Below are 13,305 nucleotides of genomic sequence, written 5' to 3'. Positions count from 1 at the left end.
CGAGCTTCATCCCTTGAGGAGTTTATTAGGCGACCTTGGTCTACACTCTCAGGAGAGGAGTGCACCAGAAATAAAGCCAGGTGCCCTGGAGTCCACCTGGAGCCAGGCGCGGAGCGCTGCACTTAGGTTGGCAGCAGCCCGTTAGCGCGCAGCTCCAGCAGCGGGGACAGCGTGTAGCGCAGGCGGCGCAGCGTCGTCTCCGAGACGAAGCTCCAGAGCCACGCGGAGACGGCGCCGGGGTCCAACAGCACCGTCCAAAGCAGCGACAGCCCCAGGAAGAGGAGCGGCAGCGTCAGCAGCACCTGCAGCGCGCCCAGCACGCACCGCCTGTGGGGCGAAAGGCGGGCAGGTGAGCGGTGGCTCGAGCGGGCACCTGGGGGACCGCGGCCGCGCCCACCACCCGGCTCACCTGATGGCCAGCGCGCGAGGGCCGCCGAACAGCCGCATCTCCTGCGGGGAGAGAGGGCCGCATCCAGCTACCTCCGCGCCCGCGGCGCCGGCCCGGTTTCCAGGAGGAGGGGGAGGCGGTACTGCGGGGAGGGGGTAGGGAGGGGTGTCCCGCTCCAGCCCACCCCGCCCGGACCCGCGCAGGCGCTCACTCGGTCCGCCCTGGCCATCTCCTCCATGAGCGACTCGGTGCTGTACTGCACTCCGCGAAGCTGCGCGTCACACCTGCGGGGACACGCATGCAGGTGGGAGCCCGGCCCGGCCCCACAGTGCCCCGCCGCACCCGCAGGCCCAACTCCCTTACAGTTCCCGGCCACTCTGCCAGGCGTTCAGTTCCTTCGCAGCCTCCATCACCTTCACTTCCACCTCCTGGAGCGGGTGAGAGTGCGGACTGAGGCCTCGGGGAGGCGTCCTGGCGGTAGGTTAGGAGACTTGCCGCCCCAGGTCTGGGGGAGGAGAGGTGGGAGGCACCTTGGTATCTGAGTGGGGCCGCACCTGCAGGACTACGGTCTGCTCCTGGAATATGGCCCAGGCCTCCGCTGTCTGCAGCGCGCCCTGGGTGTGGACACCCGGGTTAGACTCGGCGGGGGCAGGGCGACAAGCCCTTCCCCATCCACACTCCAAAGCCTACCCTCCTCCAACAGAACCCGCTTCTGCCCTCACCTGCTGCAGCTTCTCCTCCTGCAAGGCGCACTTGGTCTCCACCAGCTCCACTTCATTCTTGAGAAGGACCCAGGGAATGTCAGGAGGTCCGCAGGCCGGCACCCCGCTGCGCCTCCGGGCCCCGCCCCTGGTCCTCAGTGCCCGCCCCCAGGCGATCATGACCCCGCCCACGTCCTCAGGACCAGTCGTAAGCAACGCCCCAGCTGGTCATGACCCCGCCCCCTCCGCGCTCCGCCCCTTTGCTAGCCCTCGGGGCCCCGCCCCCAGGCGATTATGCTCCGCCCACATCCCCGCCCCGCCCACGCCTTCAGGGCCTGTCTTAAGCCACACCCCCAGGTGGTCACGGCCACGCTCATGCGGCTGCTCCGCCCCTACTAAAGACCTCAGGGTCCCGCTCAAGCACCTGCAGCGTCACCAGTTGGGCTGCGAGTTGCTGCTCCGTGCTCTTCTGGCTCTGCAGTTCCCCTCCGTAGTAGAAGAGCTAGGGACGGGGCTTGTAAGGCCGCGGTTTACCGAACTTCTGGAGGAACGGGTGTCAGGGGAGACAGGGACGGGGAGGCATCAAGGGCGAGGACAAGGGCAGGACTTCCGAGAGGAACCAAGAGACAGGCCCTCCCATCTCCTGCACGTACCTGACTCGACAGCTCCTCCCACTGCTCCTGCAGCTGCCTGCTGTGCTGCTCCTACGGACAAGGTTCTGGGGGCGGTGCCGGCCTCTCCGCCGGTCCTACCTCACCCCACCCCCGGATCCCGCCCCCTTCCGCCCGCCCTGCCCCACCCCACCCTGGATCCAGCCCCATTCCAGGACTCTTCCTCACCAAGTCCCCCTTGTGGCGCTCCGCCTCCTCCAGCCTTCTGCGCACCCGCACCGCGCGCTCCCGCGCCGCCTCGCGTGCCTCCCCTTGCAGAGGCTGCGCTGCCTGGCTTCGCCTCCGCAGCAGGCTGCAGAGAGAAACTGAGGTTGGCGCTACAAGGCAGACTGGGTCGCTCAGGATCCCGCAGTCGCCAGGAAGGACCAGCCGCAGGCTCATGATTGAGGACTGGGAAGTCCTGGCCGAGTCCCCCACCTGGGTCCGCTGGGTGGATCACCCGTTCCCAAGGGCCTAGAGCAGAGATGCTGGACCGGGCGGATCGGCCTGGTACTCTGCGAAGCACCTCGCAGCGCTGCCTGCGGGACTGACCCTCGCGCGCCCGCCAGGTAGAGCGGCGTTCCCTGCGCACCTTCGCTCCCGCTCGCTCAGGTCCTGCAGGCGCCGGTTGAGGCTCTCGCTCTCGGCCTGGAGCCCGCGCATCAGCTTCTCTAGCTCCTGCTTCCGCTGGCGACCATCTCGGTTATCCTTCTGCAACTGCAGCAGCAGCTCCTGCGTCGCGGCCATGGCTGTGGAGACCGAGCCTAAATGCCGCCCGCTTCGGGGACCCAGCCTGCGGCTGGCAGGCGTCACAATGGGCGGCAGGGAGCGCCTAGCGGGCTGGATCACAACGGACGGCAGGGGAAGCCCGAGCGCAGCCCGACACATGCCCTTTCTCACACCGGCCGGAGGCGGGTCAGGTCGGATCACACTTAGTCCATCACTGATGAAAATTGTGTCAAAGAGCCCTAATTGGATCAATGAAAGGTTAATAAAATACTAATACCAAATGCAGGCAAGTTGAAGATTGGTTCCCCCACACTGCAGATGGCACTTGCAAACTGATCGATCTCTTGTGGAAAAGAACCCATAAATATGTTCGTATCTTTTGACCCAATTATCCCTCTCCTGGGAAATTTATCCCAGGAAAGAGAAAAAATAATTTAAACCCACTATGCATTAAATGGTTCGCTGAAGCGGTTACAGTAGTCACAAAAAAAGGAAACAATTTTAATGATTAAAATGTGCTTGCGTATTATATGGTATGCCGAGAGCTATGATGACGTCTAGTGAAAAAGAATTTGATTTAGCATTTATGCTAAAGTAATTAAGATAAAATACATGAGCAAGATCCGTAAAGGAAACAGGAGAAAGATAAGCTCTTTCATTGCTCGGTGAGACTGTAGCTAAACTCGTCCTTTTACGTATTATTATTTTAGAGGCAGGGTCTTGCTGTCACCAGGCTGGAGTACAGTGGAGCAATCAAGGCTCGCTGCAGCCTCAATCTCCCAGGCTCAAGTGATCCTTCCACCTTAGCCTCCCAACTTGTCCTTTTAAAATCTGCCTTTATTTGTCCAGTTACAATTATGAACTTGGATGCCAAAATCCAAAATAAATTACTAACAAAATCTAAAGGGAAACAGATATCCATGGGAACCAAGCAGAGTTTATTTCGGGGATTGTTCAACATCAGAAAATCAGTGTTGTTCACCATATGGACAAACAGGGAAGAACTCCACGATCTCAATGGTGCACTTCAACAGATGCAGAAAACATGAAGATGAGGGTCACCATCTATTGATAATTTTTTTTTTTTCTGAGACGGAGTCTCACTGTGTTGCCCAGGCTGGAGTGCAGTGGCACAATCTCGGCTCACTGCAACCTCTACCTACCGGGTTCAAGCAATTCTCTGCCCCAGCCTCCGGAGTAGCTGGGATTACAGGCACTCGCCACCACACCCAGCTAATTTTTTTGTATTTTTAGTAGAGACAGGGTTTCACCATCTTAGCCAAGCTGGTCTTGAACTCCTGACCTCGTGATCCACCCACCTCAGCCTCCCAAAGTGCTGGGATTACAGGCCTGAGCCACCTCACCTGACCATCTATTGATAATTCTAAAAGCTCTTACAAAAGGGATAGATAAAAGGACTCTCTAGTCTGAAAAAGGCCACAGTAAACATTATAGTAAGGAGGAAGTATTGATAGTGTATGCTTTTTTTCTTTTTTTTTTTTTTTTAGAGTCAGGGTCCTGCTGTCACCCTGGCTGGAGTGCAGTGGTACGATCAAAGCTAACTGCAGCAGCAAACTTCAGGGCTCAAGCGATCCTCCTGCCTCTCACTGTTTAAGAAGTAGTAGACAGCCGGGCACAGTGGCTCACGCCTGTAATCCCAGCAATTTGGGAGGCCGAGGCGGGTGGATCATGAGGTCAGGAGATCGAGACCATCCTGGCCTACAAGGTGGAACACTGCCTCTACTAAAATACAAAAAAAAAGTTAGCTGGGTATGGTGGTGCTTGCCTGTAGTCCCAGCTACTCAGGAGGCTGAGGCAGGGGAATTGAACCCGGGAGGCAGAGGTTACAGTGGGCCGAGATTGCACCATTGCACTCCAGCCTGGTGACAGAGGGAGGCTCCATCTCAAAAAAAAAAACAACTGTAGTAGTAGAGGCCGAGCGTGGTGGTTCACGCCTGTAATCCCAGCACTTTGGGAGGCCAAGGTGGGTGGATCACCTGAGGTCTGGAGTTCGAGACCAGCCTGGCCAACATGGTGAAACCCCATTTCTACTAAAAATACAAAAAATTAGCTGGGCATGGTGGCCTATAATCCCAGCTACTTAGGAGGCTGAGGCAGGAGAATCACATAAAACCAGGAGGCACAGGTTGCAATGAGCCGAGATCGTGCCACTGCACTCCAGCCTGGGCGACAGTGTGAGCCTCCATCTTAAAAAAAAAAAAAAAGTAGTAGAAGAGGCTGGCCACAGTGGCTTATGCCTATAATCCCAGCACTTTGGGAGGCCGAGGAGGGCGGATCACAAGGTCAGGAGATCAAGACCATCCTGGCTAACACAGTGAAACCCCATCTCTACTAAAAATACAAAATTAGCTGGGCATGGTGGCGAGTGCCTGTAATCCCAGCTACCCGTGAGGCTGAGGCAGGAGAATCACTTGAACCCGGGAGGTGGAGGTTGCAGTGAGCCAAGATCGCGCCATCGCACTCCAGCCTGGGTGACAGAGCGAAACTCCATCTTAAAAAAAATAGTAGTAGGAAAGCTTGAAGAATCTGTACACACAGTTGGTTGCCTACCAACCTTATTATTTTTTTAAATGGAGTCTTGCTCTGTTGCCCAGACTGGAGTGCAGTGGCGTGATCTTGACTCACTGCAACCTCTGCCTCCCAGGTTCAAGTGATTCTCCTGTCTCAGCCTCCCAAGTAGCTGGGACTACAGGCGCTGGCTACCACGCCCAGCTAACTTTTGTATGTACATATGTATGTATGTATGTATGTATGTATTTACTTATTTATTGTATTTTTAGTAGAGACGGGGTTTCACTGTGTTAGCCAGGATGGTCTCGATCTCCTCACTTTGTGATCTGCCTGCCTCGGCCTCCCAAAGTGCTGGGATTACAGGCGTGAGCCACCGCGCCCGGCCTACTTTTGTATTTTTAGTAGAGACGGGGTTTCACCTTGGTCAGGCTGGTCTCGAACTCCTGACCTCAGGTGATCCACTCGCCTCGGCTTCCCATTACAGGCGTGAGCCACCGCACCTGGCCGCCTAGCAATCTCTTAAAACTGCTGTCTGTCTCTCTTCCTTCTTGCTGATACAAGCCCCTAAATTTGTTCTTCTGGGGAGCCAGGCCCATCCTCTCCCCAGGTGTAAAGCAGGACTGGTCTAAACCAACCATGGATGTCTTACTTCTCTTGTAGAATTCTGCCTCTGAAACACCAGGGAAAGTTGGCTGTGGGCTTCTGGGAGGTTTACGTTTCTGCAAAAGGGGACATGGGAGCAACATTGTCTTTGTTGCCTACTGGGTTTGTAGGTGATGGCTGGAACTGCTCTAGCCACCTTGTAACCATGAGGGACCTAAAAGAGCAAGTCAATATGCTATATCTTGTGTGTCTCTTTAGGGAGCTGGGAGCCCCCACCTTTAATGGGCAAGAACTAGGACATATGCTTGTTCCTAAGGCAGCCAGTGGCACATGGGAATAGAACCAAGACTAAACTACGGGGCAAGGAGGATTTGAGGTAGGCACCCCCATGACCACATGACAACTTGTGCTGAAAAAACTGGCTTGTGATAAGAGGAGAAATAAAACTAGATGTTGCCGAGTGCAGTGGTGCATGCCTGAAGTCCTAGCATCTCAGGAGGTTAAAGCAGAAGGATCTCTTGAGGCCAGAGTTCAAGTCCAGCCTGGGAAACATAGTGAGACCCCATTTCTAAAATAATAAATTTTTTTAAAGTTGGCTGGGCACGGTGGCTCACACCTGTAATCCCAGCACTTTGGGAGGCAGAGGCGGGTAGATCACGAGGTCAGGAGATCGAGACCACCCTGGCTAACACAGTGAAACCCCGTCTCTACTAAAAATACAAAAAATTAGCTGGGCGTGATGGCGGGTGCCTGTAGTCCCAGCTACTCAGGAGGCTGAGGCAGAAGAATGGCGTGAACCCAGGAGGCGGAGCTTGCAATGAGTCGAGATTGCACTACTGCACTCCAGCCTGGGTGACAGAGGAAGATCCATCTCAAAAAAAAAAAAGAAAAAATTTAAAATGAGTTGGGTGTGGTGGTGTGCACCTGTAGTCCCGGATACTCAGAAGGCTGAGCTGGGAGGATCTCTTGGGCTCGGGAGTTTAAGGCTGCAGTGAGCTATAATCATGCCACTACACCCTAGCCTGGGCAACAGTGAGATCCCAACTCAATCAATCAACTAATCAAAAACGTCTTCAGATCGGGCGCGGTGGCTCATGCCTGTAATCCCAGCACTTTGGGAGGCCGAGGCGGGTGGATCACTAGAGGTCAGGAGTTCAAGATCAGCCTGGCCAACATGGAGAAACCCTGTCTCCACTAACAACAACGACAAAAATATTAGGTTGGGCTTGGTGGTTCAAGCGATTCTCCTGCCTCAGCCTCTCAAGTAGCTGGACTACAGATGCCCACCACGTCTGGCTAATCCTTGTATTTTCAGTAGAGATAGGGTTTCATTATGTTGGTCAGGCTGGTCTCGAACTCCTGACCTCAAATGATCCACCTGCCTCAGCCTCCCAAAGTACTGGGATTACAGGCGTGAGCCACCACACCTGGCCAATATTTTTTAATTTTAATTTTTTGTTAGAGAGACAGGATCTTGCTCTGTCACCCAGGCTGAACTTCGGTGCCTTGATCCTAGCTCACTGCGGTCTTGAAATTCTGGGCTCAAGGAATCCTCCCACCTCAGCACCCCCAGTAGCTGGGACTATAGCATGGCTGATTATTTTTTTGTAGAAATAAAGCCTCACTGTGTTGACCAGGCTGGTCTCAAACTCCTGGGCTCGAGTGATCCACCCACCTTGGCCTCCCAAAATGCTGGGATTACAGGCATGTGCCACCGCACCTGGTACTGGTGTATTCTAATTAATAATCATTTAATTCTAAAGATTGCTAAGATCTTTTCTCATTCTGTCACCCATTTGTTAAACTTGACCATGGTTTCTTTTCATTCCAAGTGGATTGTTGAGGATCCGTGAGTGAAGCCTAAACACTCCACTAATTCCTGGGGAACTGAGAAGTGAAATGTGAAAAAAAAAAAAAAAAAATGAAATGTGACAGATGAAAACAAAGGAGTCCTGTAGAGCACTTAAAATCAGCTGGGATCTCCTAAAATCAACAGCAAGCCCTGAAAATAATGTTGACAGTGAGAAATAGAAAATGAGGTTTACTCCATGATAACAATTTTTTTTTTTAGACAGAGTCTCGCTCTGTCGCCCAGGCTGGAGTGCAATGGCGTGATCTCGGCTCACTGCAAACCTCCACCTCCTGGGTTCAAGCGATTCTCCTGCCTCAGCCTCCCAAGTACCTGGGCCTACAAGCGCCCGCCACCACACCCGGCTAATTCTGTATTTTTAGTAGAGACAGGGTTTTACCATGTTGGCCACGCTGGTCTCAATCTCCCGACCTCAGGTTATCCACCTGCTTCGGCCTCCCAAAGAGTTGGGATTACAGGCATGAGCCACCGCACCTGGTCTTTTTTTTTTTTTTTTTTTTTTTTTGAGATTGAGTCTCACTCCGTTGCCCAGGCTGGGGAGCAGTGGCGCCATCCCAGCTCACGGCAGCCTCGACCTCCTGTGCTCAAGTGATTCTCCTGCCTTGACCTCCCAAAGCACTGGGACTACAGGTGTTAACATTTATTATTATTATTATTATTTTTTTTTTGAGACAGAGTTTCACTCTTGTTGCCCAAGTTGGAGTGCAATGGTATGATCTCAGCTCACCGCAACCTCCGCCTCCAGGGTTCAAGCAATTCTCCTGCCTCAGTCTCCCAAGTAGTTGGGATTACAGGTGCTCGCCACCATGCCCAGCTAATTTTTTGTATTTTTAGTAGAAACGGGGTTTCACCATGTTGGCCAGGATGGTCTCAAACTCCTGACTTCAGGTGATCCGCCCGCCTCAGCCTCCCAGAGTGCTGGGATTACAGGCGTGAGCCGCCAAACCTGGCCAGGCATTAACATTTATATAAACTAAATATACAGGGTGAGTACAGTGGGTTGGTAGGACGAGGAGGAGGATGGGATCAGACAGGAGGCAGCGAGAGCACCCACCAGGGATGAGGACAAGGGACATGAATGCTGTGCACCAGGAGGGGACGTTCTGCAGATGAAAACTCTGCAGGTCAGAAGGAGAGTTTAGGACGCCTGCTATAACCAAGCACTGGGTCCCCTTTCACTAATGTTGAGAAATGCAAGCAAGATTGAAGGTATTTTGGTTACTTATAGTGGACTCAAAATGACCACAGATCTTCTGCAGTTCTCACCACCAGTAGGTGGAGCCTGTTTCCCCAGCTCAGGAATCTAGGCTCACCCTTGGGTCTTGCTCTGATAAACAAGATGATGCAGAAAAGGCTTTGTGGGCCTCCAGAGCGTGGACCTCAGAGCCTTTATAGCCCCTCTCACCCCCTTATTTTTTTTCTGAGACAGAGTCTTGCTCGGTTGCCCAGGCCAGAGTGCAGTAGCACAATCATGGCTCACTGCAGCCTTAACCTCCTGGAACCAAGCCGTCCCCCTACCTCCGCCTCCTGAGTAGCTGGGACTGGCAGCAGCACCAACCAGCAGGCATGCCGGCAAACCCCCAGCCCCCAGCCAGCCCTGGGATGGACGCAGCTGGGCCAGAGCACCCAGGTAAGGTCTGCAGAACCTTTCGAGCACAAGGCCTGTTATGCAGCAAAGAATTACTGGACATTCGTATTACTCGCAAAGGATTACTAGTGACTAAATTGTACTCCTATGAATGTGACACTATGTAGCAACCAGGTGACTGGGGTGGGGTGGCTTTACATGAGCTATTCTTGACATCTCATGTTATAATTGATCCCCTAGCGGTCAAAGTTGAGGTGGGGGAGAGGTGGGGCGGGGACAGAACATGGGGAGAGGAGCTGCTGCATTTCAGCCCCCACCTCACTGTGCACACAACTTCTGTGAGAGTGTTCAGTCCTTACAACCTAAAGGAGCTGGCACTGAAGCCTTCCATTTACATAGAGGAGGGACACGAGGGTGCATGTGTCCTGAAGCTCCACCACCACCCTTGGATTCACACCCGAAGGTTAGAAAGGTGCTACCTGCCAGTGCTGGGCCTGGGGAAACCCATTTAGGATCTGCTGCTTCTCTTTCAGATAAACTTTAGAACTGTCTTGTCACATTCTCCCAAATACATTGTTTGGATTTGATAGGAGTTGCAAAAAAAAAGCCTGTATGTGAAGCGTATATATTAAAAGGGAAGAATGGGCTGGGCACAGTGGCTCACACCTGTAATCCCAGCACTTTGGGAGGCCAAGGTGGGAGGATCACTTGATCCCAGGAGTTCCAGACCAGCCAGGGCAACATAGTAAGACCCCATCTTCAAAAATAAAGTATTAAAATAAAAATTTAAAAGGGAAGAATGGATACTCTCCATCATCAGGTATTGGTCCCAGGAACAGAGCATTCCCATCCAATCCCACAAGTCTTGCCTCAGGCCTCGTACAAATGTGCTATTTCCAAATGGGCTTTTGGCACATTTATCAAGGTTATGCCTATGTCACTTGTTTCCTGTTACTATTATGAAAAGGCCTTTTTGAAGATTTCATTTGGAGGCCGGGCATGCTGGCTCACACCTGTAATCTCAGCACTTTGGGAGTGCATCTGTTGAGCTCTGGAGTTCAAGACCAGTCTGGGCAACATGGCAAAACCTCATCTCTATCAAAAATACAAAAATTAGCTGGGCGTGGTGGTGTGCGCCTGTGGTCCCAGCTACTCAGGAGGCTGAGGTGGAGGATTGCGGGAGCCCGGGAAGCAGAGGCAGTGAGCCAAGATCTGCACTCCAGCCTGGGTGACAAAGCGACTGTCTCAAAGAAAAAAGGAGAAAATTGCATTTGGTATATTCATATTACAGGTTAAATTGGGTCCCCCTGAATTCATATTGGAGTCCTAATTTTCAATACCTCAGAATGTGGCCTTACTTGAAAACAGGGTCACTGCAGGTGTGATTAAGATGGGGTCGGCCGGGCGCGGTGACTCACGCTTGTAATCCCAGCACTTTGGGAGGCCGAGGCGGGCGGATCATGAGGTCAGGAGATCGAGACCACGGTGAAACCCCGTCTCTAGTAAAAATACAAAAAATTAGCCGGGCGTGGTGGCGGGCGCCTGTAGTCCCAGCTACTCGGAGAGGCTGAGGCAGGAGAATGGCATGAACCCGGGAGGCGGAGCTTGCAGTGAGCCGAGATTGCGCCACTGCACTCCAGCCTGGGCGACAGAGCGAGACTCCGTCTCAAAAAAAAAAAAAAAAAAAGATGGGGTCTCACTGGAGCAGGGTGGGACCCCATCCAATATGACTGATGTCCTTATGAAGTGGGAACTTAGCCACAGACACGCACACAGGCCCTCGAGGAGAGTGCCGTGTGAAGGATGGAGTTCCACTCCAGAAGCCAAGGAGTCACCAGGGGCTACGCAAGGGGCCAGCCTCGGAGCCTCGCCGAGAGCCTGTAGGAAAGCATGGTCTCCACTGCCTCCACTGTGAGATGTGAACACCTGTGCTGCAGTGGCCGCAGGGAGCCAGTCCCAAGGGTCACACCCTGATGTCTGTCTGCAAGGGCCCAGCTGCTCTTACTGAGGCCTTTCCAGCGTAGCCGCCTTTCCACATTACAGAGAGGATCAGCCTGGGCACATGGCTTTTGGTAGAAGGCCCTGATCACACCACAAACGCAGAGGGCGGCTTGTGGTGCTCAGGTTGTCATGGCCACGTAGCTTCAGCTTCAGCAGGGAGGGCACCGGGCCCACGTCCAAGGATTTACCTGTGGATGATCACAGTGAGGTGGGTGGCTCAACAGGACCTCATGGCGCTGGCCTGGGAGTGGTGTGCTCTGCAGGCTGGAGCTGTCTAGACGGACAGTTTGCCTCTGGAGTCTTATGTGTTTACTTCTTCCATGGCTCTGGCTTGTACCCTCTTCTCCCATGGCCTTGGAGCGTCCCCACGATATCCTGTTGGGGAGGCATCATGACCCTTTTCTGAGATAGGGTCTGGCTCTGTCACCCAGGCTGGAGTACAGTCACACAATCATAGCTCACTGCAGCCTCCACCACCTAGACTCAAGCGATCCTCCTATTTCAACCTCCCATATAGCTGGGACTACAGGTGTAGCCACACCCAGCTAATTTTCTTTTTCTTTTTGGATCATCTTACTCTGTTGCCCAGGCTGGAGTGCAGTGGCATGATCTTGGCTCACTGCAACCTCCACCTTCCGGTTCCAGCAATTCTTGTGCCTCAGCCCCCCGAGCAGCTGGGATTACAGGCACATGCCACCATACCCAGCTAATTTTTTTTGAGAGACGGAGTTTCGCTCTTGTTGCCCAGGCTGGAGTGCAATGGCGTGATCTCGGCTCACTGCAACCTCTACCTCCTGGGTTCAAGCAATTCTCCTGTCTCAGCCGTGAGCCACTGCACCTGGCCAATTTTTTTTTTTTTTTTTTTTTTTTTTTTTTTTGTATTTTTAGTAGAGACGAGGTTTCGCCAAGTTGCCCAGGCTGGTCTTCAACTCCTGAGCTCAGGCAATCCACCTGCCTCCCAAAGTGCTAGGATTACAGGCGTGAGCCACAGTGCCCAGCCTCAATCACACCCAGCTAATTTTAAAAAAATTTAGGCCAGTGCGGTGGCTCACGCCTATAATCCCAACACTTTGGAAGGCCGAGGCAGTGGATCACGGGGTCAGTAGATCGAGACCAAAACTTTTAGTAGAGACATGGTTTCACCGTGTTGCCTAGGCTGGTCTCAGACTCCTGGGCTCAAGCAATTCACCTGTCTCAGCCTCCCAAAGTGCTGGGATTACAGGTGTGAGCCACTGTGCCCGGCTGTAAGAAACTATCTGATGAAAAGGACCAGGTGGCTTTAAGCAACAGTAACAAAATATTAACTTAAATAATAAAATGTGGGCCAGGTGTGGTGACTCACCCCTGAAATCCCCACTCTTTGGGAGGCTGAGGCAGGCAGATCGCTTGAGCCCAGGAGTTTCAGACCAGCCTGAGCAACATGGCGAAACTTCATCTCTACAAAAAATAAAAAATAAAAAGCTGGGCATGGTGGTGTGCGCCTGTAGTCCCAGCTACTAGGGAAGCTAAAGTGGGAGGATTACTCAGCCCAGGAAGTCAAGGCTGCAGTGAGCCGTGATCATACCACTGTACTCTAGCCTGGGTGATACAGTGAGATCCTGTCCCAAAAACAAAAAAAAAATAAAATCTGGTTGGGCATGGTTGCTCACAACTGTAATCCCAACACTTTGAGAGTCTGAGGTGGGAGGACTGCTTGAACCCAAGAGTTCAAGACCAGCCTAGGCAATATAGTGAGACCTCCATGAAAAAAAAATTTTAATTAGCCAGGTGTGGTGGGGCATTCCTATAGTCCCAGCTACTCAAGAGGTTGAGGCAGGAAGATTGCTTGAGCCCAGGAGTGTGAGGCTGAAGTGAGCTGTGATCGTGCCACTGCACTCCAGCCTGGGCAATGAATCATGACCGTGTCTTAAAAAGAAATAGGGGCTGGATGCGGTGGCTCACTCCTGTAATCCTAGCACTTTGGGAGGCCGAGGTGGGTGGATCCCGAGGTCAGGAGTTCAAGACCAGCCTGGCCAACACAGTGAAACCCCATCTCTACTAAAAATACAAAACTTAGCCAGGCGTGGTGGTGGGCGCCTATAGTCCCAGCTACTTGGGAGGCTGAGGCAGAAGAATCGCTTGAACCCGGGAGGCGGAGGTTGTAGTGAGCTGGGATCATGCCTGGGTGACAGAAGGAGACTCCATCTCGAAAAAAAAAAAAAAAAAAAAAACACCAGGTGCAGTGGCTCATGCCTGTAATCCCA

General features: G+C 53.0%; 2 protein-coding genes across 4 annotated transcripts; both read right to left on the bottom strand.

The window, feature by feature from the left end:
• Window positions 1-2,806, bottom strand: TMEM191C (transmembrane protein 191C). Of its 3 annotated transcripts, XM_055252350.2 has the most exons (10): window positions 2,332-2,758; window positions 1,929-2,052; window positions 1,743-1,793; window positions 1,514-1,591; window positions 1,111-1,167; window positions 943-1,002; window positions 752-816; window positions 600-672; window positions 410-450; window positions 1-327 (listed from the first exon to the last, which is right to left on the bottom strand). In XM_055252350.2, exons 1-10 carry the CDS (start codon window positions 2,625-2,627, stop codon window positions 123-125), a joined length of 1,050 nt encoding a protein of 349 aa, XP_055108325.2. In that variant the 5' UTR covers window positions 2,628-2,758; the 3' UTR covers window positions 1-122. The 3 variants fall into 3 exon arrangements, with proteins under 3 accessions (XP_055108325.2, XP_055108324.1, XP_063479679.1); XM_055252349.2 differs by lacking the exon at window positions 752-816 and having other exon boundaries at window positions 884-1,002; window positions 2,332-2,806; XM_063623609.1 differs by lacking the exon at window positions 1,743-1,793.
• A 125-nt stretch (window positions 2,807-2,931) lies between these two features.
• On the bottom strand, window positions 2,932-4,538 carry LOC129467702 (transmembrane protein 191A-like). The gene is given in 2 exon segments (XM_055252389.2): window positions 2,932-3,188; window positions 3,190-4,538. Coding segments are annotated over 2 exon segments (483 nt in total). The 5' UTR covers window positions 3,454-4,538; the 3' UTR covers window positions 2,932-2,969.
• Window positions 4,539-13,305: the final 8,767 nt, after the last annotated feature.

This window comes from Symphalangus syndactylus, chromosome 18, assembly GCF_028878055.3.
Source record: "Symphalangus syndactylus isolate Jambi chromosome 18, NHGRI_mSymSyn1-v2.1_pri, whole genome shotgun sequence".
Taxonomy (NCBI): domain Eukaryota; kingdom Metazoa; phylum Chordata; class Mammalia; order Primates; family Hylobatidae; genus Symphalangus; species Symphalangus syndactylus.
Note: the sequence above shows the minus strand (reverse complement) of the source record. Positions and strands in the feature narration are given on the sequence as shown.